Source organism: Panicum hallii, chromosome 3 (genome assembly GCF_002211085.1).
Source record: "Panicum hallii strain FIL2 chromosome 3, PHallii_v3.1, whole genome shotgun sequence".
NCBI lineage: Eukaryota > Viridiplantae > Streptophyta > Magnoliopsida > Poales > Poaceae > Panicum > Panicum hallii.
In genome coordinates, this window is record NC_038044.1 from 10,148,493 (window position 1) to 10,174,528 (window position 26,036).

Sequence of the window (26,036 nt, forward strand, 5' to 3'; positions counted from 1 at the left end):
ATTAGGTGATAATGTGTCATACGAGTATATAGATAGACTATGTACCTCCTGGAATTTCTATGGCAATGCAACTCAAAATCATGTGGTTGGAAGAAAGAGAGTTGACTATGGTAGTTGTTTTTTGGTTGTTTCGGAAGTAGCTAGAGCAGCCAGGGATTCATTTAAAATCCAAGTACGTCTCTTAGGATTGGACTAAGGTTGGACTTGACTCGTATAACTGTTATGATTGGTTGTATATTAATTACGCGCAATCCTGGGCACCGCGTCATTCCACATTCTGTTTTTTTTTTCTTTTTTAAACGAACCGGCAGAAGATCTGCTTGCTATATTAAAAAGCCGGAAAAGCAAGTACAGAAGCGGAAAAAAAACCGTGAAAAAAGACAAAATTCCACATTCCGTTTGAAAGCGACGCGCTGTGCACATTGACGATCCTCGTATACTGATGTTGCTTGCTCTTGTTCCTGTTATTGTATATTGTGTGCAATAAACGCCATTCTGTTGGAACTTGGAAGATGCCATGGAGAGCTCGCCGGTCGGCCGGTGATGCAGTCGATGTTGGCCCTCCGCTACAAGCGTGCGCAGGCACGCAGCAACTATCTGCCGATGGGTGCTGGTGACTTGGTCACCGGAATAAGGGGAAAACAACTAGGAATTGCATAGAAATGAGGAAAGTTAGCGTTCATTTGTAGAAATGAGGAAAACAACTACTCTTCCGTATTAATCGCCCTGCATGCATAGCGTTCATTGCGTAGAAATGACGCTTTCGCTGGACTGGGCACAGGACCCCGTCGGCTTGACGCAATGCATTGACGTCTGATTGTAAAACCTGACGCAATCCACAAGCATCTGGCAGAACATAAAAAACCACAAAAAGGAAAGAAAAATACCGAGTGCATCTGACATCAAATGTACAAGAAAGTGCCTTGGGCCAAACCAACCAACTCCATAAAATTTGATTGTTTGGGTACGGTACAAACATCGATACGTCATGGCCTCATGGGTGCCCTTATCACCATCCATGGGAAAACATCTGCCGGATGAAGCTGCAAAAACTCCACTTCTGTCGGCTGTTTCCAACTTTTCCGCTCGAAATGCTGTATATACAATCCGAAAGGTCTTCCATGTCATCATCGATGAGAAACCACGTCAAAGACTACAGCGAAGCCTGATTGCCAAAACTCAGGGGGGAAAAAAGCTGATACATAATCTTTTCACCATCCTACGTAGTATATGCTCACATCTGCAAGATTCACCCACCTTTCCAGACCCACCTAACTGCCAAAAAGTTTTGAACCAAATGGATCAATAGAAAAGGGATTTACATGAGAGGAAGGTATGCACCCCCATGGCCCTTCCTTAGGATCAGCGGGCCAGCATTCTCCGGGACTTTGTCCAAAACTCTATTGCATATACCAAGGACGTCAAGAAAGCCTGTCGCCAGGATTGCTAACTGCAGCCTCAGCCTCATGTCCCTCGTTCTACGCAGCAGGCTCCTGAATGATCTGCCAAGATGTTTCACCCACTCTGCAGGCAAGCCTCCAGGCGAAAGCCATACAGAGAAGTGTGACTGCTCCCCCCTAGCTGCAACCTCTGCCCTGTAAAACCTTGCAAGCTCCAGAAGCATTGGTGGCTGCAGGGGCAGCACTGATACAAACTCAGCCACGAATTGCTCAATTAGATCCGGTTTCAGCATTTGATTCCAAAAGACTGGAGCCCATTCCATAGGCTGATTTATGTTGTACGCTTCAGCAACAATAAGGGCTTCCTGGAATCTAGATTGTTCCACAAAAATCCGCCGGGCATTTGTTTCTGAAAGACCAATCCACAGAAGATCAGGTATCCGAATCTGAAGTGACAGAAGAGAAGCACGGGCACAAGCACGATGTGTTCTTTGGCCAGCATCAATCGTTGAAAGAACCTCAGCTGTCTCTACAAGGTGACGCATAGCCTCAAGGAGTTCATCATTTCGCCGCTCCTTGTCGTATCGCGATAACCAGCTGTTCATGTATTGCTCGGCGCGCAACTCAAGGAGAGAAGCAGCCTCATGCTTCATGTCAAAGTGCCTATATACCTGAATCAGACATAGAAGTTGTAGAGCACAAGGAGACAGAAGGTTAACATTCATAGTGGTAATAACCAAGCTGTACAATTGTCAATAAATGAAAAAAGGTACGAAGTAAACAAAAATCTCTAGTCATCACCTTTTCTTATTCTTTATGCAAGATTCCTTTGGGGCCAAAGCAGGCTAATATTGATTAGTACATTTTCTATCAGTATGAATGCAAAACTTGCATGGCCTGTGCTCAATCAGCAGAATAATTGCTCCAGCACAGCATTAGGTCCTGAAATAATTATTTCTTTAACTTTACTAAATGTTTGATTATTTTCAACACCCATAATTGTGACAGAGGACCATTTAGTAGGCACTAGGCAAGCAATGCAAAAGTGCTCCTCTTTACTCGCTTAGTGTTTATAGTGATGGTCCTCTGGTCAATTCCGTTTGGTGGTGTGCTAAACCTGCTCTTGGACCTACTTTGGGTTGTTGGATAGTAAATAGATACAGAGCGTTCAAAGATTTTTGGGTAGTAACAGAGGTGAGGGATGGGGAGATACCATTGAGAGAGCGTCATCGTCATTCGGATTAAACTGTTTCAGTGATGTAATAACAGCCATCCTAAATCCTCGAACCGATGCAAGCGTCCCAGTAGTTGTGTCAGTGGCAGAATACTTTTGAAGTAGCAACTCCAACTGGCCATTCTCTACAAGGATGGAAAGAATGAAGCTCAAGGAATGGAAATTGCTCACTCCAGTGATCAAGCGAGCTAAACAAGAAAAATCCCCCTCTAAAACATATGAGTCCACTCTATTTGCTGCAAAAGTGACGAGAACATCCACTCCATCAAGGCAAGAAGATGACATGTAGAAGTGGTGAGACAATATTAGGAGTTCAACCTGCAATGACATTTTACGATAACAACTTAGAGGCGGCAAAAGAAAAACATAAATCAAAGCTTGATATTCTCTGTTGAAGTTTCTGTAAAACTACACGAACAATACAACTGCAGGTTTGATGAGCATGCAAATCACTCCTCTGAAAAACAATACATCTGGGCATTCTATAACCAACTTCAGCAACTTTCACTTGTAAGTTGGTTCAATCAAAGAAAGAATGCGGGCAGTGATACATAAGTTACAATGAGTCCTGAGGCCAGCAACTTAAATTCACAACCGGCAGGGAACTAGCCAAAAACTAGCCAGTGAAAGCGGATGAATTCACGCAATATCGGATTGTATTCAACCGAGGGATCAAGATTACAATATATAGGGCCCAAGTCAAGGCAATCTCAACCTCCCTGACTTATAGAAACAGAATCAGGGGGAGATGCTGACTTGGTCCAGGCATGAGCCGCAAGGCAGGTAACTAGCCATGGCAAGGAGTCCTAACAGAATAGGAATAGGAGATATAGGAGACCTATTTCCTAACAGCCAGTACTGGCAATTTGCAGTAATCCTTGCTGTATTAGCAATATTCCACTTTCTTACCGCATTTATATGGTGTGTAGCAAAGTAAATAGAGATGCAAGAATGATGGGTACTTGGCAGTATGTAATGTTTTACAACTAGAACCAGCAGTTTCTGCTTATTTTAGGGACATACAGATCCATGTGGGAATGAAAATCGAAAATACTGCCACTTCAGGGCTTACTGAACTCCATTCATCCAGGCTGAATATTATATCGGTGCTTGTTAGGTATGATCCAGTAAAAAAAATACAAAAGATTTGTTTTTTCCCAGAGTTTGTAGTTGCTGTTCTGTGCTGCATAGCCTTTATCAATACCAATAGGAAGTTTCTGACTAAATTCTAAAAAGCCACTGCAATGCCAAACAAATCCTTAACCTAGACGCATCAATTAGCAAATTACCTTGTCTGATCCTAATAAACCATCTTTTACATAACCAGCAAACATTGCAAAGCACTCTTTCTGTAGGAAAGCATATTGCTTTAACTTTGCTTCTAATTGTGGCGCAAGGTTTCCTTACTAACATTGTAGCATTCGAGTCAAAAGGTGCTACCAGTTTACAGTCAAATCAAATGATCAAACAAATATACAATCTGGTGCCTCTTAGCCAGCTCCAGCCGTTAAAATTCAGTGCAATTAAGGAAAATATGAATACTTACAAATAGAAAAGAATGTTCAAAAGCAAAACAAGGATCAGAAGACAAACCTCACAAGCATGCGGTACTTCATGTCCAGTCATTACCAAACGCATTAAAGCATGGCCAATTTCTGGTTCTGATGGACATAGTTTTGCCCACTTTAAGAAGTCACTTGATCTCCACAGAAGAGGAGCAGGACCTTCTTCCTTTTGGGAATCCAGATAACCTCCACGATGTGCAGCTAAAAGCCCCTATCAAGGATTGAAAGTATATAATGTAATGTAGGACTGCAATAACTACCCAAGAAAAGCGTACTATTAAAACCTGAGCAATGAACAAACCTTTAGAAACGAATCAGCGAGAATTCTTGCAATGCTAGATGCAGGCATGATGTGAGTCTCCACCAGAAATTTAGCTTCGTCAAAAGAATCCTGAGCTTTCAGGGAAAGCAACTGTAGAAGTTCAATTGGCTGTTTCTCAAATGTTTCGGAAAATGGGAGTCCCAATAATTTAGCAGTTCGAATGACTGCTATTATTCTCCTAATAATAGCTCGTCCACGGCCCTCACCACATTTCACAGCTAGTTTCTCCATAACCTGAGATAAAGCAGCATTCTGATTTCTTGATCACAGTAACACTTAGTAACAAATTTTTAACATACATGAATAGTGATGAGCATGGACAAAATCAGTATCCATTTGCATCAATGGTTCAAATTGAATCACTACCTATACTAGTAATAATGAACAAACATGTAATCAATATTCAATAACCAAACCGCAGACCTTACAATAACTGCGGCATGATTACGATTTACGTATCCCAAGGCTGATAAGAGATTTCACAAGAATCATTATCCTAACAAGTTAACAAAGTAACAAATGAAGTTGCTTTGCTTGATATTAGATTGATAAAAAAAGGAAAATGCAATAACTACCTAAAACTTCACACCTGAGTATATTTTCATGATATAACAAGAAATACTTTGATGTACTGAGAAGTTTTGTTGTAACAGAATATACAAATAGAGATCAAAGATGAACTGGCACTTCACAAAATGTACAGGATGCTAGTTTCTACACCCATGACTGCAAACCTGCAGCAGATGAGATTTTATTGTATCACAGCACTTATTTTTTTACCAGTATGATACCAACATCTTGAAATAACATTGTTAACTTTACAACCTTAGCCAATAATTAACAGGAAAGGTGATGCACATGTTGGATACAATTATTACAATCGCCATTGTAAATAAAGCATTGTAAGCCACATAAATTAGAGAAATTATTTCTTTACACATGTACCGTTTAATCTGTGTTCTTGCTTCCTAAGGATATGATTGCAGTAGTACAATGTTAGAAAAAGTGTAAGTTCCATCTGGATAATTGTAGAACAACACACCATAAATAAGATGCACCACCCTGGAACCCTCAGAGTGGAGATCACAGAAAACTAATTTCAAACAGAAACATGTCATAAAACGAATGGAACAAAATAACCAGACCTGTAATGGGTCAATCATATCGCTGCTACTTGCTACTCCCAGTGACTTAAGTATTGAAAGAGCCTCTGTGTCAAAGCATGACAAACTGATCTCTCCATTACAGCTGTTATTGGCAATTCTTAAAGCAACATCAACAAGGACAAGCTCTTCGGGAATATATGATGGAGACAGCTTTTGTTGGAGTTGCTTAGCAGCAGTTATTTGCCCAAATTCCAGCAAGGAGAGCACGGCCTTCTCCACATCCACAGGCCTAACATTTTGTTCCCAACCAGACAAAGATGCTTCCATCTTTGCAAATTCCTCTTCAGAAAGTAAATTTCTAGCTTGTTCACCAATCTTCGAGCTATGAAAATTGCTAGAATTGTTATCAAGATCATTAGTTCTACTTTCAAAATCATCATTGACCCCTCGTCTAAGTGGTAAATTTGTTTTAACCCTTCGCTTTGCTCTTGTGCTATTTGTTGTTGCTGAAGATGCTTCACTGTTAGACTCAAAGAGTTGCACATGTTGGCACGATAAATTGTCCCTTATGGGATTCCTTTCTGTAGCTTTCATGTGTGGCGAACTCATGTTACTGTCTATTTTTGTGATGACATCAGCAGTCTGTTCTATAATACTGGTACAGTTTCCAGCAGCTATGTTGTGAGCAACAGCACACGTGGCAAATTCACCATCAGCCTTGGACTGGCTCTCTGATTCAACAGCAAGGAGCCAAACCCTAGTCTCAACTTCCCGTAGAAGATGAAGAGGATAGACCCTGCAAATGTTAAATACTAATCGGTAAGGGGATGAAAAGATTGAGTACAATATGAACATGCAAGGAAGACAGAGCTTACGGAGAGGACTTGGTCATAGTTCCACTTAGCCATTGTAGAGATAGCAGTAGTATTTCATGAAGCTCTCGTGCTGGTATCTCTTTACCTACTGCTTCAGCATGCTTAAGGAAAAATAATCCAGCCTGAACATATGGTTGAACGAGCATAAAATTTGTCAGTTTAAACGGCTAAGGGGAAAAAATATACTCCCTCCATTTCATAATACAAGGTGTTAGAGACTTTTAGCATGTGAGCCATTTTTCATTTTGCAAGGCGTACTACATTATACAAGCATGTATCTATGACAGTGTTCCCAATCTTCCCTTACTGATGGGTTGGCTTTCACAGGGAATTGAAAAGCTGGCAACAATAGATGTAGTCTAAGTCTAAGTGTCTAACAAAGCACACAAACAAGGTTTTCTCCAAGCATGCAGCAGCTAGATGGCATTGGATCATTTCATGTCTATTTTTTTGGTTCGAAGAGCAGGGCAACTCTTATATTCTCACACTGGCACCTACTGAGTTTTAATGCTCCTTAATCTATGTGTGCAAATCTAAGACACCTTACAGTATGGCATGGAGGGAGTATATTGTTCTGTGCATTTGACTTATCAAACAGAATACCTTTAAAGGAGGGAAAGAATATCTCATGAAGAGAGATTGGCAATGGCCCCATAAGGCTGCACGTTCTTGAGGGATATCCCAAAGAAACTCCTTCCATTCAGCAACCATGGCTTCTGCCTACACATGTCCGGCAGCTGGATGTCAGCATAACATAAGGATGCACTGAGAATGTCAAAATGTAGTTATGAATGTTGGCTATGTAATCCAAAATTGGTTTGGGGGTGGGGGTACAAAAACAACACATCACGCTGTGATTGAGCTGACACACCATAAAATCCTTATAGTGCCCCTGGCAATGTAGAATATTGATAGAGGCCAGTTGAGGTTATGTGGTTTTCCCCGCAAGTTTTTTTCCAAAAATAATTTCTTTGATGTCTTCATCACTTCCGTTAGCATCTTCTAGCAACTAGTTATTGTGCATGTAAAACTCAAGTCAAGATGAAAGTGCAATAGTTATTTTTTTTTCTCGAACACCCAATAGTTATTTTATATTAAGCAAAATAGATAAGAGGAAGCATCAGGTGCACATAGACAAACTTAACCTCATCTATCATATCCAATCTGAATGGTCCAAGTGGAGGTGGGAATTCCCTTACTCCCTCTTAACTGGACCAAATCCAATTGAGCCTGAATAGTCCAAGAGAGACGGGGAGATTCCCACCCTCAGCTGAGCCTCAGATTGCACCCATGAGATGAGATTTGAGTTTGTGTGTATGTGCACATGATACCCTCAATAGTTACTTATAATTTCTATGTATCCAACAATCTTTTATTTCAAAAATTGCTACTGTAGGAGGCACAGCAAGGGTGGTGACATCTCATAGGAAAAGAGATACCGAGGCCCCTACTTACCCACCGCGCTGCCAGTGGCATCGAGGAAGCAGGTAACATGAGTGACGTGAACAGTGGGCATGGCGTGCAACAGTCATTGCGATGGGTCTTCCAGTTCATTTGGGGTTATTATAAAATAAATGTGGAAACTTATACACGAGACTAATTTATGGCATGATAAGCAATTATGACATTGTATGGATACAATCATCTCAGCCAGCCGAGACGCACAATAGTTTGAGGATGGTACTAAGACCGTTGTGTAAATTTAAACACTAATTACAAGAATTAAATGATATATGAATCATAGCCACACAGTCAACCTAACAGATGGCTATGACGAGAGATGTCAAACAGAAAGTGTGAACAGATGTTAAAGTTGAAAACTCATAATTTCATTAGCATAGATATAGATGAGGTATATAGAAATTCAGAGGGGGGGGGGGTGGAGGGGGAGGGTTGGGGCACACACCTGTGATTCCGTGACATGGTCAAGAGTAGACTCCCAAGCTATGTCACTCGACTCCAGTTGTCTTGCCCAAGTGCGAGCTTGCTCCCATTGACCGTCCTTTTCTAATGATGTTAAAAGAGAAGCGTCATCCATCAAATCATTCCAGTTGTAGATATCAGTGTCTTTATACAACGAAGGTTCGGACAGGTTAATCTTCCAATATCTTTTGCTAAAGTAAGATGATGAAGTGCCACCATCAGCAAAATCCACAGCAGAAAGAAGCTGCAGTAAACATCTCTTCTCATAAATTGATGGACAAGTTGAGAGTACAGCATCAGCAGCTTTTACAGCTGTAGCAGCCACCCATCCAGCTACAACTGACACTTCTTTGGAAGAGTTTTGTTGAGCATGAGAAGCTTCATCTTTTATTCTCACTGAAAATGATGCCAAATGTGCAGAAGCCTCCGGCAGACGCATTTGAGAAAATGCCTTTCAAGGGTAGCACAGAAACACTCAAGTTAGTTGAATACCATTTTGAACTAAATAAACTATTAGTTGAAAACCATTTTAAACTAAATAAACTATTATTACTAACCTGGAGAGCACGGATGAAGGCAAGAAGGGAGCAGGAAGGTAGAAACATTTCAAAAGCTCTAAGCAATGGTAGAAACAGTTGTTGTTCACAAAGCACTGCTACCATGCTTGATAAAGATGCAAGCCTTTCATCAAAATCAGTTGACATTATGGTTTCTCCAGAGATTGGCTTTCCTCTTTCCTGATGAGCATCAACATCTGCAGGATAGGGAGTTCCAGCAGAATTTGGCCCACATGAGCTATCCAGCGAGAAACATATCGTGAACTTCTCCGATGAGGCTTCCAGAAACCGCCTTCGCTTTGGATTCTTCCTGTTGTAACGAAATTCAACATTCCTACTAGTGCCTGGCAATTTATTTGTGGCCTCAACAGCAGATCCAACATTCTTTGCGATTTTCGAGGAAATATCATCCACCTTGATCGAGGCCATCTCCCTTCAGATAACCAACAAATGCCAAGGCAACAAAATTACACAGTACAACAATGAAGCTTGAAAAATGTTGTTAGCATAAAAATTTCCTGCAATGCTCACGTTATTACCTTGCAGCTGTAATCTCAAGCCAAACACTCAAGCATGAGAGAGGAGTTACATCTGGAAAGCATGAAGCAATCATGGCTAGCAAAGACCACTGCATTTGTTTTGCTTTATTCAGGAGTGCCTCTCCAGGGTTCTTTTGTTTTTCACACACTCCAAGAATGCAGAAAAGTTCCATAGGATTATTGCCATCAACAGCAGAGAAAGATGAATCACTACTCCCTGAAGGTATATTACCAGATGATTTCCTTCTAAGTGACATCATATTTTTTAGAACAGTCAATATGTGAGTCCTCAATCTTGAATCCCTTATCTCTCTAGCTGCCTGAACAGTGGACACAACACAAACTAGAACAAATTAGTACAGTGTAATCACAGTTAAAGTTATTATCAGAAATTCTAAGGTAAAATATGAAAAATTACCACTTCAATAACAACTTCAATTGGGAATCCAGCTATCTGAGCTTCCGTTAGAAAACCAACCTGCCAAAAGCACAATTACAATCAGTGTGAGGGCTTATCTAAATAGTGACCTTGCAGAAAAAACGAAATAACATAGTAACAACGAGAATAAGGAAAAAATAAATACCCAATCATTGTCATTGGCCAGTAAAGCAAGGTATTTTGTACTTAGTGGGAGATGGTGTGCCTGACAGAATTCAGTAACCAAATTCCAATGTTGACTTGCTTCATTCTGCTGTGATCGGTAAAAAGATGCATCACCAACGCCAGTCAAAAGCCAAAATCCACAAGTTTTACCTTCATCTAATGATGGCAAACTTGCTTTTTCAAGGTGCTGCAGAATAGCAATAAGAGGCTGTGGTGTTTGTTCCCTCTTGGGAGTCATCGAGGTTTGAGTCTGCTCCAATACATGCAGATGATCAGACTGGACATAATCTTCTGCTAATGCTCGAGCTAGAGCAGGAGCTATGTCAGCTCCTTGGGACTGCACATGGAGCTCTGGGGTCCTTGTTGAAGATAGATCAAAATGTTTATTTTGCCGAACTGACTTGTAGTAGGAAGAGATCCGTCGAAGTGCAGCAATATCTAAACGAAGCATGTTGGCACACAGGCCACAAAGTTCCAACAAGAATATACAGGAAGCAACTAGAGTCGAGTCCTCAAAGTTTGTAATAGCTAGTGGAGCCACCTGGTGCGCAGAAGCAGGGAAAAATGATAAGATATAGGCACACATATAGTGAACAAAAGCATAAAGGTTTATTACTGTTTCTCGCCATATAAATTTATGGCCTTATGGAAATAGTATCAAAAAAGAAATATGTTGGTAAAAATATGAAAATAAGGGGATTTTTCTATGAATAAAAAAAACTAGACCAACCTAGGAGGAACTAGGTTACTTTTATATTACGAAGAAAATAGGCACCCAAATTCGCCCGAGGACTTGAACTGGGGTACATCTACATCCACACCCACAACCAACTGAGCTAGGCTCATTTCCTTCTCTATAAATAACACAATAGTATCACTTCATCAGTTCATCGACATATATTTACTATTGATAATCAAAATTTAAAACACTTGAAAAAATATTGTCCTAAAGCAACATACGTTTATTTATGGAAAAAATTAGTTCCGCAGCACTGAAAGATTTTTGTATGGCTATGCCTATTTGTAAAGCAGAACTCAGTATTTCCGTAAAAATGCTTCATATGCAATACAGAAACTTGATGGATACTGACAGCATGAGCAGTTCAGTAATAGAACCAATTCAGGAACATGGGCATACCGATAGAAGAATTGATCGTTCAGCTTGACTTAAAGGAGCAAGTATCAATTGTACATCTGCTTGAACATTAGACTGTGCAGATATCACTTGACGTGCACTGGCTGATTTCAACTGCGAAGCTCTCTTAACAAGAAGATGCCTGAAAGCAGCTAGGGCTCGGCCACGGTGCAAATGATGCTCCACTCTCACATCTTTCTCCTGAAGAGGAGAATAATAAAAATGCTAGTTCAGAAAGAAAAGTTACAATACTACAGCAAAGCACAATTCAACAGAGGGAAACAATGAAAATGGCAAGCTTCTTGCGGTGGACCAGTTAGAGCGTTGAAACTCTTATCCCAAACCCAGTTTGAAGCACGGCACCTTCTTAGAACAAAGCCCAGAGGGAGTCCAGTCTCCCCCCATGATCGACTTTCTTTTTCAATTTAGAGAGAAGTCAATAGAACAAATTTTGTAGGATTTAGCGTCAGGAAAATGTTAGAGAGGGGAGTTTAATCTTATGTCCATCTACTGTAATTAAGTTAATGATATATGCATATGAGCCTAGAAGCCAATCTTGTATTCCTGATTATTGTCCCTAGTACACATACTAGCATATATCCAAGATGATCTAGAGCTAAGATTCAACTTTTAAAGAAGGTGATGCAAGATACAAAAACAAATAAAGTTGCCAAAGATGTGCAACATGAATATACCTCAAGGGAAGAGTATAGTTCTTCTTCGACACTTTTTTGGATCGACGCTTCCAAGGACAGTGCGTTGGCTTCAGTAAATCCAGTGGAATTATATATATAATCAGTGACATTGTGAGTGAATAACTCTTCAGATGATGGTGCATTTGATAGCAGTTGCATTCCAAATGGGCCCTGACAATAGATTGTGGTGAAGAAGAAAAAAGAAAAGGATTACCCTGCTAGAAATGCAAATGGATGATAGATGTGTGCATATATCTCTACTATTTCTAAAGCAAGCAACGATTCCTTGATCCGTCAATCGGAATTCTAATCGGAACCCAGGCAAATCAATCGGAATCCTAATCGGAACCCGGACAAATCAATTGGAATCCCAATCGAAACCCGGACAATCAATGCCTCATGTGGTCACGGCACGGCCTGTACACAGAGTGGAAGAGCATAAAGTTGATGAACTCATGTAGATCCAAGTAAAATTTATATTACCCGTAGCAACGCACGGGCACTGTGCTAGTACAAATTAGTAAGACAAAACTATAAGTGAACTTAGCCTAGCAACCCAATGCTTCTATAGTTCCCTTAATGGTTAGACAATATTATTTACAACTGAATCACAGGACTTCTAATAGGTCAATAGAATGAATTCGATTGCAGCTATGGAGACCCTCGGAACATGGCGAGATAACCACCATAGCAATATTTATAACATATCATGTAACCTGATAACCACATTGTTACACATGTCATAATTGGTCGAAAGTTAGACAGTACATTTAAGTGTTAGCTGGAGTATACTCATTGCCTAAGCAACCTCCACAATTAAAATCCATGTGCTTTCAACATTTGCAGAGGAAAATTTGCATGAACTTGTGCAGGGCTCTAAATGTATTCCATAAAGCACTCGAGTATCAAATTTTCTGATGACTCGACAAGTCTTATGGTTTGGAAGTTTTAGCTAGAGTTAATTTACTCACTTAAGAAACCTGCATGATCAATATGTTAAGAGTATATTAGGCAACTCCGGATATGGTTAGTTTAGAATTGATTGTAATCCCAGGATAACCTTCCTTATCTCTAGGAGAGGCTACTTGCCCTCCAGCCATGTACTTCTATATATTCGCCATAGAGGCTCAATGCAATACATCCCACGCATTATACCCAATCTTACATGATATCACGAGTCTAGGTTCAAACCCTAGGCCTCCGGCTTCCGCTGCCCTCGCGCCTCCCCCGGGGAGAGACCGATCTCCGCTTGGGGTGCCACGCGGGGATCCCTCTCATCCGCCGCGCCATCGTGGTCAGGCAGAGCGGATGGACCTACCTCCCGTGGTGATTCGATCTCGTCGGGCTGCCTCGGTTCCGCTTCCCCTTGCCGTCTCCCCAGGCGCATCTGGCCCAGCGCTGCCGCTCCCTCCTGCGCCACCGCTATCGCTGCCTAGTGCGCAACTGCGTGGCTGCGGAGGAAGCATGAGGGGGCACCAAGCTGCCGCACCATTGGAGCTGCTGGAATCAAGCCGGGCGGCCGCGCTGCCGGTCAATGCCGGCGCCTTCCGTCGGGTTCCGCCGCCGAGACGGGCTGCAGCTGGGCCTCCTCGCACCGCCCCGGCCTCCACGCTCCTCCACCACGCCGTTCTCCACCTAGCGTCACTGGCGTGGCAAGCCGCGCCGTCGTCGAGACTGTACCCATGGTCTGTCTGTTGCTGTTTTCTTTTTTTTTCTGATCAAAGATCGGATTGCGTCGCCCTGCCGTTCGTCACCGCTTCGTCGTCGACACTCCCGAGGATGAGGTTGTCGCTGCGCCCTCACAGGCTGCAGCGCCGACGCTCGTGATCAGCCACCGTCGCCGGTGTCGCGGCCTTTTCAGGTGGTGGCGCTACCCATGCTGCCGGTCTTCGTCATGCTGGCTCTTCAATCCGAGTCCGCGCTCATCGCCGCAAGCTCACGGACACCGCCTCCGATGTTGCTGAAGGAAGACGAGTCGCGCTCTTTAGCTGCACCGTCTACCACCACTATCCGCAACTCATCGTCCTGCTGAACTCGTCGGCAAGAAGCTGCTGATTTTGTGCACTCGTACGCCTTCGTTGACGCTTCGGACCCGCGCCCTGCTCCACGGCTTCGACCACATCCACCTTGACCTCGGCTACTTCGGCACTAATAGGCTATCATCTGCGTCACCTACTCCAGTCGAAGCATTCGCACCGACGTTCCGACTGTGGGGGGATATCTTCATTGTTCTCCAGTCTGTCCGTTCGTGTTGCTACCGCTACGACTGCGGGGGGATGTTAGAGTATATTAGGCAACTCCAAATATGGTTAGTTTAAGATTGATTGTAATCCCAGGATAACCTTCCTCATCTCTAGGAGAGGCTACTTGCCCTCCAAGCCATGTACTCCTATATATTCGCCCTAGAGGCTCAATACAATACATCCCACGCGTTATACCCAATCTTACACAATCAAGTATTAGCATAAACATTAGCTAAAATGTCAGATCTGATTTTTGAGAAAAAAAATTCATAGCATATAGACATATTTCCATTTGACAAACAATATTTTTTTTTTTACCATTTAGGCATTTACCAAAACTTTTTTTACTATTAGAACATGTCTCAATATCATTGATTTCGTCCAATGGCATAAGGATATCAGGAATCAAATCGTTTATATTTCCATTCACATTCTTGGAGGACTTTGATGAGGCCTTTGAATGCTTCAGACCCACATAGAGCAAAATCAAGATTGGGGAAGAAAAAGTATACAGAACTTCGATCCAAGGTACTTTTGTCATATGTGCCTTGGCCACGCATAAGACATCCCCTGCCTTTTGCCAAGAGAGGGGAGTACCAAACCCTTTAGGGAGGTACTCACACAAGCTGTCTAGGTGGACGGCCCCTCAACTCAAGGCTCTACCAACTAAGCCATAGTTCGGTAATCAAAGAAAATAAGTAACAGCAAGAAAGTTTCTTTGTTAAAAGTCAAGCTGGTGTAGGCCTGAACAAATTAGGAACATTTCCCTAAAGAAGTCCTTAGAAATTACTTATAGACCTTACTCTGTTTTAACTTCACTATTGATATCTCTAGAAACAGTAATTACAACTTCACTTATACACATAATAATTTAGCATTCCAAAGTCTAGATTTATGCATTAAAAACCTAAATTCAACTGATGCCATATGGGGCAGAACCACAACTGGGATTGAATAATACAGAACAAAACACAAATCAGAATAAAATTCTAGTGTGTTAACTGAAACATGGTTTCCGAAAGGACAAACCTGTTCAAAAAGTTGAATTAATCTTCTAATAGACTTTGGGACCCAACATGGAAGCATTTGCAACAACGAAGTGTCTCCTCCAGCAGAGGAAAAAATGCTATAGCGCCACCGCAAGTACTCAGAAATTGATGATTTTCCAAACACTGAAAAAATATATGTTTCTTTTCTTAGCAAAGGAAATAATGTGTGGGTAACATCTCAAGAGCAGAGCTTCAACAATCTGAACAGAAGGGCGCAAAGTTTTTTGTTGATTACCATTGGCAGGTGAGTAGTTTAAACACCCATATGCATCTTGCCCAACAAAAGCAGAAAAAAGGGTTTTCCATAGCGTTGGAAATTGCTGGAGACAAGGACCCAGGTTCTCTAATGTGCACTGAGATGACAAACCACGACTTCTGTTCACACTTCCTGTACATATGGATTTCTGAATTGGTGCTGAAGCATACATTAAGGTAGCCAGTGCAGACATTTCACCAATTCGTTCAGCCATATCATCAACTGTATACAACATTTCATCTATCTCAATAGCAGTAAGATTACTATTATTAACCATTTTCTGTGACAAATTCCAACGGGCGTTAGAGAATGATGCCTCATACTCATGACCTTTGATCCTGGAGAAGAGTAACCATTGTGCCCACTTGCAATCACCCTGAAAATAACACAACATAACAACCAAGTGAAACTAAATTTTATATATAGTACTAAACAGGAACATGTTAGGCAACTTAATCTCTGACCGTTACAATACACAACATAACAACCAAGCAAACTAAAAACACAGAGTTAAACTGGTTCAATAAGCTTGAACCTTCTGAGACTTTTCCGAAGGATATTTTAAAAGAAAGTGTTAACATGTAGCAATTGAAGGGACCACACCAGTCATAACTTGGCTCCGCAAAGCACATAAATTCCAACCATGTAATAGCAAATTTAGAAGTCCATGTTCTAAACAAAAAAAAAACTATAATATAAACCAGCTCCATGCTGCTAGAGGTCCTAGAGCTGAATAGAAAGAATAATGCTGAATAGCAAGTATTATAAACTAAAACTGCACCAGAACTTACTGTGGCGTCTTTGAGTAAAGGGATACAATCCTTTTCAGGAGCCAAATTACAGTTGTCCAGATAGAGCTCCAGCAGGTATGGCAAGTTATGTTGCACACAGAAACGTATGACTAACTTGTGCAATGCGCCTTCACGACCTCTGTGATTTGCATCATCTGGCATCTCTGGAGCACAAAATGGCGTAGAACATTCTGTCTTTGGACCAACCTTTAGAAGCATGCCAGCATGAGCAAGCAAAGGTATAATTTCAGTAGTACTTTGCCAGTACTCTTTCACAAAGATGTGTTTCTTTGCCAATTCCTGCTGCATTAGTATTCTGATATACAATGTTGACTCATGATTGTACAAGGATCTAAATATCTTAACATGTGGTATCTCCATACAAACAGGTTCAAGCTCTTCTGAGTCACATATGTACATGTTGTAATCTGGGACTGTTAGATCAGAAACAGTGTTGTCAGCGGCTTGTAAACTGTCCACATTTACTCTAATAATCCCTTCTAAAAGTACGCTGTTGGGAATCATGTCCAGAAGTTCACATACTTTCCCCGCATCATTATGACCAATAAAATATTCAAACTGAGATTCCCAAGGGATATGAGCATATATATGATTAGGCTGGTCCAGCAATATCTACATAATACAAAACAAAAATCATGAATCCATAAAAAATACAGGTAATACAGGTAATCCAGGACCTGAAACAGAATTTGGGTTGCTGTAAGCTAGTTAACAAAAGCATCATAACAAAATTAAACCGCAAACCAAGAGACATTTCCATGGAAAAAATAACAAGGCCATTTATTTTGGCATACAAACTCCAGATCAGATGGGCCTAAGGGCCTATTTGGCACAGCTCCAGCTCTAAGATTTCATGAAGCAGGCTATTTTTAGCTTCAAGATTTCATGGAGCTAGAGCTGAGTGTACATTGAGGCTGTTAATGTGAATCCTTTTGATTCGAATAATCGAATTTAGATTAAAAATACATATTTAAACCAATTCATTTTAGATTTTAACTCTAAATCTAACCTGGAGCTAGGAACTGGAGTTGTGCCACAAGTAATCCAGGGCCGGATCAGAATTTATGTGCTAGAAACTAGTTAACAAAAGTGTCGTAACAAAATTAAACCACACAGCAAGACACATCTCCATGGAAAAGAAAATAGCGAAACCAAGAGAAATAAATCTGGTATTTGTCGTGATCGAGAAAAAAAGAACTGGTATTTGTAACATTACATAGCTGTACATGCCTATGTGGTATTGAATGTCCCTGCAGTGAGTCAAAATATGCAGCAATCAATTCGGTAAAAAGAACTCATGATTTTCTCACATCATTTTATGGCAGTTTGCACAGCTTTTCACAACTTTCTTACTTGAGGTCTACAACACATGGTTATTATCAGAAATAGGGTGTTATCCTATCATTAAGTTAAAAGGACAAGTCATGACTTACACGGTCCACAGTTATCTGATCCCAAGCATCCGACCATACAGCAGCACAGGCCCAGTAGCCATCAGAAATGTTGCTCGCAGGGAACTCCTTAGAATCAGTGTAATCATTAATGTTCACCCAAGAACCAAGCACTGCTCCATCAACATCACCGCATTCAACAAGGGGGTGGTCACGAATGTGGAGAGCCAATACAGGTTTATCTTCTCCTGGCAGTGTAACAATATTTGCAGCATCACGGATGACATTCTCCCTGCCAAAATATGTGTCCCAGAAGCTGCTGCTTGGGTAGAACCGCTTTTCCATAGAGGAAAAAAATGTTGATCAGTATTAAGGAATACTGAAGTGGTACAATTTAAAATTAGCTAAAGCATGTATACAGTCAAACCTCAATCAGAGTTATAGTCTCTAGCATCTTCCACTCATCAGATCTTATGTACCCACGCTTCTTCATCTCATCAGCAATTTGGAGCCTTAGTGACCTCCTGACGGTACCTTGCATAAGTTGTCTTAGGTCTGACTCTACATCATCTCCTAACCTTTCTAACGTTGCTACAGCCAATCCAGTTTCACCCTTCAAAGTACATATGTTAGACTTAGAAACAGGACTGGCACACAAATACATTATTAAGCTAAGTTTACTAATTTACCTTCATCAACAGATCATAAACGATGGATCTTCCTATTTCATGAACTTCAGAGAAAGCATCTTCTGGATCCTCATTGGAAACTAATTCCCTCTGGCGCAAAAGCTGCAGTTGAAGAACTGCCAAAGGTAGGCGACCGGACTGCAGTGCTTCTTTGACAACAGTTTTCAAGTCGAAGTTATTCATTTCCCATCTGTTAATCATTTCCTTAATGTTTCCTTGAATAATTTGTCTCCCAACTTGAGCAGTCCCTTTATTGGTATCAATATCAAGGAAATTCGAAGCACTAAGAGATGATTCAACTGGTGTTAGAGCTAACAGGCTGTTGCTATCAGGAGCCAACACATGAGCTGATTCTTGCCTGTCATGAACATCTAAACCACCAGGCCCTGATGGAACACCATCCACTACAACAACTGGAAGCGAAGAATCATTTTGCAATACTTCTGTGCCTATTTTCAGCGAGTTCTTATCATCTCCCTGCCACAGAGTAAGCACAGCATTAAGAAAAATAGAAAATGGTCATTTGAAGACGACTATTAGAAAATAAGCAGTGGCATCATCACTTTACCATCCGAACGGAATTCTGATTCTTTGCAGAGACTCGGCTCTGGATACTCCTTATTACCATCAAAAGGGAAGCCATTTCATGAAGCTTTACTGAATTATCTGGCATGTCTGAGCCATAAAGAGAATAAATCTCACATGTAACAAAGAAATTAGTACAGTAAAAGGATTTACCTGAGTTTTGCTTCTGTAGCCCATAACATTTAATCATTCTTGTTGCAAAGCGGACAGCTAAAACCATTAACCTGTTTTCACACTGTAAGCTTACAAATTACATGAAGCTAAAAGTGTGACATATAGAGCAGGCTACATTAACCCAATAAAACTAGGACAAAGAGAACAAGCCATGCCTCTTATAGTATGTATTTCTAAATGTATTGCACTGCAGCTTTGAGGATATCACAGCATTCCCTACAGCACGGATTTCTGTTTTGCAGGCTAAATCAACGAATGATGCCCTAAATAAGCATTGTTAAATGGCAGTATGTCAAAAATGCTTATCTTACACACATATTACTAGCAGATGTCTGTATAACATCGATGCAAATCCATTGAGAACCCACCCTGTACAAATGTTATCACATGTAATCATATCTAGTAGTGGCTTATGTTTAAGTATTTAGTAGTTAGTATCTGTGAAGTTACAAGAACCAAATACAGTGGCTTAAATGGTGCAGCCGCAGCATATGTTCCGCAAATGCATCTGCGGTCCCTAAGCAGGCTGCAACAGTTGAGCAGGTGTTCTACATAGGGTTGAGACTACTACAGATGCATTCAGCCTCCTTTTGGCATATCCATATTTCCCACATGAAAAAACAATTTTCTTCTCTTACACTGCCATGGATCTTCATAGCCATTCCTCCCATGTCTTGACTTGCTAACAACTTTCTTGTCTAAAATTTCCCACCTAGTGTAAACCTCAAAAGCTAAGCGCTATTTAAATGAGAAGCAAAATTTTATCTTCATATAGTTCACTCTGTCTGCTAAATCTTTGCTATAAATTTCTCTAAACTGCAGTATAAGACAGACAATGCCCATAATTGTACCAAGTGCGGACTTCATGAAATTCCTTTTCATTGCTGAAACAGTGTGTGACAATTATGACAAACTGAATTAAACAGTTATATATATTCCTGGAAGTGGATAAAATTCAATAAAAATAGGTGCAATGAAGCTTAAGGCTTAATGTTGTTTCAGATGTAGAAGAACATGACTATATGATCATTATAACAGCTATCAGCATTATGGTTCTTCTACGCCAGGCTAACCAACCTACTGAGTTATATACTCAAATTAAGCTTTCTGCACATTACAATTTAACAGATAAAAATGTAGGCAAAGAACTACATTTTTTCCATTAACAAACTGTATTTCAAAAGATAATCCTAACTTATTAATGTAATTCATCACCATGACAAAGCTGTTACCAGGCAACAAAACATACTTGGATGACAATGTGACTTCATTATCGTTTCCAGTCCTACTAGATAACCGATGAATAGATGCCAATAGCAGTTGTAAGACACCTTCTTCTGCAAGATTGACCTCAGCGAGCATATTCAGTGACCTAGCAAGCCACTAGCGTTAGAAATCCATGAATACAAAAGATAGTATTAACACAGAGCCCAATGATTTTTTTCAATAAAAAATTATACTAAAACGCAATAAAAGCATACTTGATTATTTAAAACAGATAGTACGAACATATTGATACATTCAGAAGAAAGTATACACATCTACCATTTCAACCACACCCATAAAAGACAACATCATCTATTAATCTCCAAATAGATGGCAGTATTGAGAACAAACCTCTAATGATTAGAAACTACAAACAAAGATACAATTCAATCTTGTTTCTAGAATACCACATCACTTATCAATTTACAAATAAATAAGCAATCTGAATAACCAGCTCATTATTCATGTATAAATGTACTCCAAAATCTAATATTCATACATCATCCTGTAGTTATATACATCACACTCATCAAGACACACCGAAATAATAAACATTGCAAATAGTCCAAAAAGTTTAAGGAATAGGATTTGGAAATATGCATATAATATTAAAGTAAATAAAAAACAAGTGAGAGAAAGTGCCAGGACAAGAAAATACAGGAACTTACTGCTCTAGATCACTAATCATCAAGTAATGCAGGGCCAATTGCAGCCAACGTAACCTAGAGACTTTCAAGTCCCAACCTGTCAATGCAATAACTTAAATTAGCACATATAGTATTCTAAAAAACCTTGTGTGTCGCACAGAATATTGAAGTCATAATTATCCAGACATTGTATCATCCATTTAAATTGGACCATGAAACAGGTATAATTGTATACCCATGTCATTGGATAAATAGTAAAAGAAATGGGGAAGTGCATTATTGCCTGTTGGTTAGCTGTCCAGAAGGTCATTGGGATTTGTTTTTCAAAAATATGCATTAGTGAAAAGGATCTAACACCTGGAACAATAGATGATTCAAGCAAATGGTGAATGGTAGTGACCGAGTGTGACTAGTACCATCCAGATGTAAAACCTTAACGTATGCATTTGCAAATATACCTGAACTGAGATTCACTGAATTCAAAGTAGGATACAATTTATGGTATAGCATTATCTCATAAACATTTGATTTTAAGCTAAAAATAGAAAGGCAAGTTTAGTTTAGTTAAGTCTGTTGAGGGTTTGGTTTAGTTTTGCATTTTTCTTCCTGGTGGGTCACGCCAAGAGTTTAGCATTGTAGCATGTACATTTCGTTTTTCCCTTTATTCCTTCTTGTAAGATAATGATGGCCAGTTCTCCTTCCGGATCAAGAAAATGAGGTTATAATTATCATGGGACATTTTGCAATATGCCACCGAATAACTCCATAGTTATGGTATATGATCGATCGGCATATTGTATATTTATCCAATTATAAAACACCCACAAAATTTAAAATCCCTGAGAGAAAATGTTTAGAGACATTGATTATCAAGGCATGGTTTATTCATAAATTATGTTAATTAGATACATCAAATTAGTAATAAACCTGATATCCATAACCTTAATGGAAACAAATCCACGATGAAATGTTCAATAAAGTAAAGACAGACCACAGGATAAGAAAGGAATTTAAAATACTACAACAGGACCATCCATGTAACAGGATGTTCACGCAAATAAAAACAAAAAGATATAGCCAGCTGAAAGAAAACACACCATTCTCCCAGCAGAGCCTGTCTGCTAGTGAAGGCCCTTCATACAACAATGCTCTATCCAAAACTTCTATTTGCCAGGTTTTCCACCTTGTTTCAGATCTGTCAACTGATAATAGGTTTAGAGCATTGCATGTACTACTGACAGCAAAACCCGATTGCCAAAATTTGATAGCATCACCATGAGATGAAAAAGATGAAATAGAAACTGGCGGAAGGACCACAGAAAGGCCATACTGAGTGATTAGATACAGATATCCCTGGAAGGAGCAAACAACAGAATCTCCAACAAAAGCAGAATCTTTCTTAAATGGAAGCCTTTTGTCCATAAATCCAGCATCAATATCTCTTTCGCCAAGAAAAGATGAATACATAAGCAACTCGGTATGAAAAATTTTGACATGCTCGCTTCCATCTGCATTTGAACTTTTGAAAGCCCTCATTAGTCCAAGCGGAGACAGGCTAATTACATCATCTTTTGATCTGCATGGAGGAAGAAGTACCCTCCTTAAGGAACTTGAGGAATTCACAGTGTCAGGATAAACTGCCCCAACTTTCATCTTCCCTGTAGCGATAAAACCACTTGGCCAGCTGTCCACTTCATTTTCATCGCATCTGCACTTTCTTCTTTTTCTAGGCCTGACAATACCAACATCATTTTTCCCTGTGACCTCAGGAACCCATTTGGCTGGATTAAGTGACCCTTGTCGTATGGACTGATGAGTGCTAAATGATAGACTCCCTATCTCATGCCCAGCGGCTTCCCAGGCAGACAAACAATCACCAAAATTATTCATAACACTCAGATCAAAGTTTTCATGCACATTAGCTTTGAAGTTTAAGGTGTCATCTGCATAGAACACATACACTACTCCAACCTCATCTACGACAGCAAGAAGATGAGAATATGATGCCAAAACTAACCGTTTAAACATTCTACCAGCAAAGTTCTCAACAGAGATGTTCCCCCCATCCAAATTTGTCACATCGGGCATAGAGCTCCTCAGGGGCATCACCAGGCCTGTTCTGCACCGTTGAAGAGCACTGAATGACGTGGCAAGGCCACCAGTTTTCACATCCCAAATGGCAACAAAACCTGTGGCATTAAGGCAGGCAAGAAACATATCTGACAACTGAAAATCAACCCATTTTGGACTGGGCTTAATACCAGCACGTGCATCCTGAAGGTTTGCCACAAAGTTCCACTGTATACCCCACTGGTGTAGCTCAAGAACAGCAACCAAAACACACTCAGTGTTGCATGTATGAGCCTCACAAGTTACTGATTCATTAGGAGTCAAGACTAAGCCGATCAAATGACCTGAAGAGCTAGACAAAACTTTTAGACACTCCCACTGACAGCTGCATGATGATTCATCTACAGGTAAAGAACTAAAGAAACTTTGTGACGATTCACTGTCAGTTTCCATCATAGTCTTCGGAGAACATTTGCTAAACCAAAACTTCAAGAAAGACAGAGTAGTATCATATAAGTTAAAGGATACCACTTCTGCTGAATGAGGTAATAAAGCTTTCATGGGAAATCTGGCTTGGTATTTTCCATTAGAAACAGATGCAGTGATTGTAGTCAGGAAAGAACAAAACCAGTTTTTTGGACCTGACTCACCATCCTCCAGCACTGAACACTCAGTAGGGCGCCACTCTTTCCATTCCCCATGCAACTCTTTAGGATCAGATGTGGAATTAACTGTTAGTGTGCTTTTGCGAGAACGGCAGAATGCATGAACTGTGATAGAAGCATCACTAGATACGACAAGAACTTCGTTAAAACTTGAGTCCTCAAGCTGACTAGAAGCATCAGAACAGTATCCCCATGCTAAAGACTTTACTCTCGGAATAGAAGAAAATGTTTCAAAGACTGCCTGAGTACAGGTATCTGAGAGAGCTTTAGGTAATTCAACTTGTGATGGATTGACCTCCACAGTTGCCAGGACAAGATCTCCTGGATTGTAAAACCATAGTTAGAAAAGAAGAACAATAGAAGTAGTACAAGAACATAGGCTCCAACATGATTAAGGGAGAACAATGAAAAGTGATAAAGCCTCACCATAGTCTGAGAGCAACCCAAACAGACGCCTTGTTGGAGATATAAAAACCTCTCGAAATTTTGATAGTCTAAGATGGGTTTGTGACAACGTCCATCTGCATAACTGTAATACAGCAGGCCCATCATCTACCTGACGAGATGCGTCCATAGTTCGTATGCTCCTCTTCAACTAATAATGATGGTAAATAGCAGCATTGCCTGAAAACAAAACAAGAAAATAGAAGAAATCAGCGAACAGCTGAACAGAACCAGGAAAGGTCATACAGAAAAGGCATGCAGCTCACTATTCACTATTAAATATACCAACCAAACAAATGCTTCAAAATTGAGCACAAGAAAAACTTCAGAAATCTGGTCGTGCTTGGAGCATGGTCGTTCCCCTGTCCGAGGAGAGGTTTTCCCTATGTAATTAATTGTTTTGGGTGGATGTGTTTGTGTTGTGTGAGTATGTGGCTTTTGTAAGGGGTTTCTTTACCCCTTTTTTCATCTTCTTAATATAAAAGTACACAGCTCTCCTGCGTGTTCGAGGAAAAAAACCTTCAGAAAGATAAACTTACTTGGCTTTTTATTTTTGAAAAAAAGAATCACAGTATAATTAAGATCATGAACTAAATGGAATCTCAATTAAAAATGTACATGATGATGTCTAACAACAATGCATATAAAATATGACAAAATGCAGTACATTATTAGCTTGGGGACAGCAAACAGAGATAGTCAGGATATGGAGCAGTGAAGAACACCAACATTAGTATTCCTAACAGTGCTCCAACGCATAACTAATTCAAGTGAAATTACAATCCGATGTGAATAGTGTTTAGTCTATGCGCAAATTGAGCAGATGGACAAAATACTGGCGCTCAAGGCAGCATATAGCTACAAAACGAACTAACGAAGTCTATAATCCGCAGCCAAAGTACTTAGAGCACCAAGAGATTAATGGGCAGATGAAAGGGTCTGCCGTCAGCAGCAACAGCTCCCCAGTTGAGACCTACAGTTGAGGCAAATGATCTCCTTGGTTCAAACCCAATTCGGGAAAATCTTACACCTAAAAAGCAACGAGCGTTCTGTAAACATACGGCACCCGAGACGAACCTAATCCTCGAACGATCGAACCTTTGAATCCCGTGCCCAGCAATCCAATGACCACACGAACCATCCCAACTTGCGCGCACGCGAACAGCAAATAAACGGGCACGCCAAATGGGCCTAATTCGAGCAGCAAATTGCAACGGTGCAGGTCTCGGATCCAGCGCCGACCAAAACCTCACAACCTGACCCTTCCACGAATTAAGGCCCCCCCAGGCGACACGCTGGCACGCAGCGCGCGGGATCGCGCCGCCGCACGCGAGGAAAGAAGGAAGAGGGCGGCGAGTGCTCACCGCGGAGCCCGAGACAGGGAGCGCTCCCCTGCGACAGACGGAGACTGCCGCGGCGGCGGCGGCGGTTAAGAGGTGATGAGGTGGTCGCCGCCCAATCGCTCGCGGACTGCGGGCCTGTCCGCGTCTGTGTCTCCGTGCGGCAGTTGTCCTCTCCTCTCTTCTCGTCTTAGCTTCGCTGGTGGCTTCTCGTGGGACATCAGATGCCTGGGGCAGGCACGTGCCGTCACGTGAGGTGACGAGCGTTTCGCTTCGGGCTGGAGATCTGGGCTTGGATGGTACGCCCTTTGGGCCCAAGAGAAATGGGCCTGTACTGCGTCGTTGACATTGGGATTGGGCCGTGATCAAGTATGAAGCAAATTCTGCTCAGCAACACGTGTCCCCGAATTGCTCATTATGCCCAGCACGATGGTCTAGTCTACAGATTGA

General features: G+C 40.9%; 1 protein-coding gene across 2 annotated transcripts; it reads right to left on the reverse strand.

Moving 5' to 3' along the window:
• Positions 1-793: 793 nt before the first annotated feature.
• On the reverse strand, positions 794-25,766 carry LOC112884387. 2 transcript variants are annotated; one of them, XM_025949767.1, is made up of 27 exons: positions 25,611-25,766; positions 24,229-24,426; positions 22,165-24,123; positions 21,089-21,164; positions 20,404-20,526; positions 19,134-19,204; positions 18,964-19,070; positions 18,396-18,872; positions 18,134-18,319; positions 17,749-18,042; positions 16,295-16,927; positions 15,483-15,879; positions 15,228-15,370; positions 11,956-12,126; positions 11,264-11,461; positions 10,106-10,666; positions 9,940-9,999; positions 9,522-9,841; positions 8,983-9,415; positions 8,409-8,876; positions 7,106-7,222; positions 6,503-6,624; positions 5,667-6,423; positions 4,501-4,755; positions 4,228-4,410; positions 2,614-2,952; positions 794-2,071 (listed from the first exon to the last, which is right to left on the reverse strand). In XM_025949767.1, exons 2-27 carry the CDS (start codon positions 24,374-24,376, stop codon positions 1,319-1,321), a joined length of 9,351 nt encoding a protein of 3,116 aa, XP_025805552.1. In that variant the 5' UTR covers positions 24,377-24,426; positions 25,611-25,766; the 3' UTR covers positions 794-1,318. The 2 variants fall into 2 exon arrangements, with proteins under 2 accessions (XP_025805552.1, XP_025805551.1); XM_025949766.1 differs by having other exon boundaries at positions 18,964-19,204.
• Between the last annotated feature and the right edge of the window lie 270 nt (positions 25,767-26,036).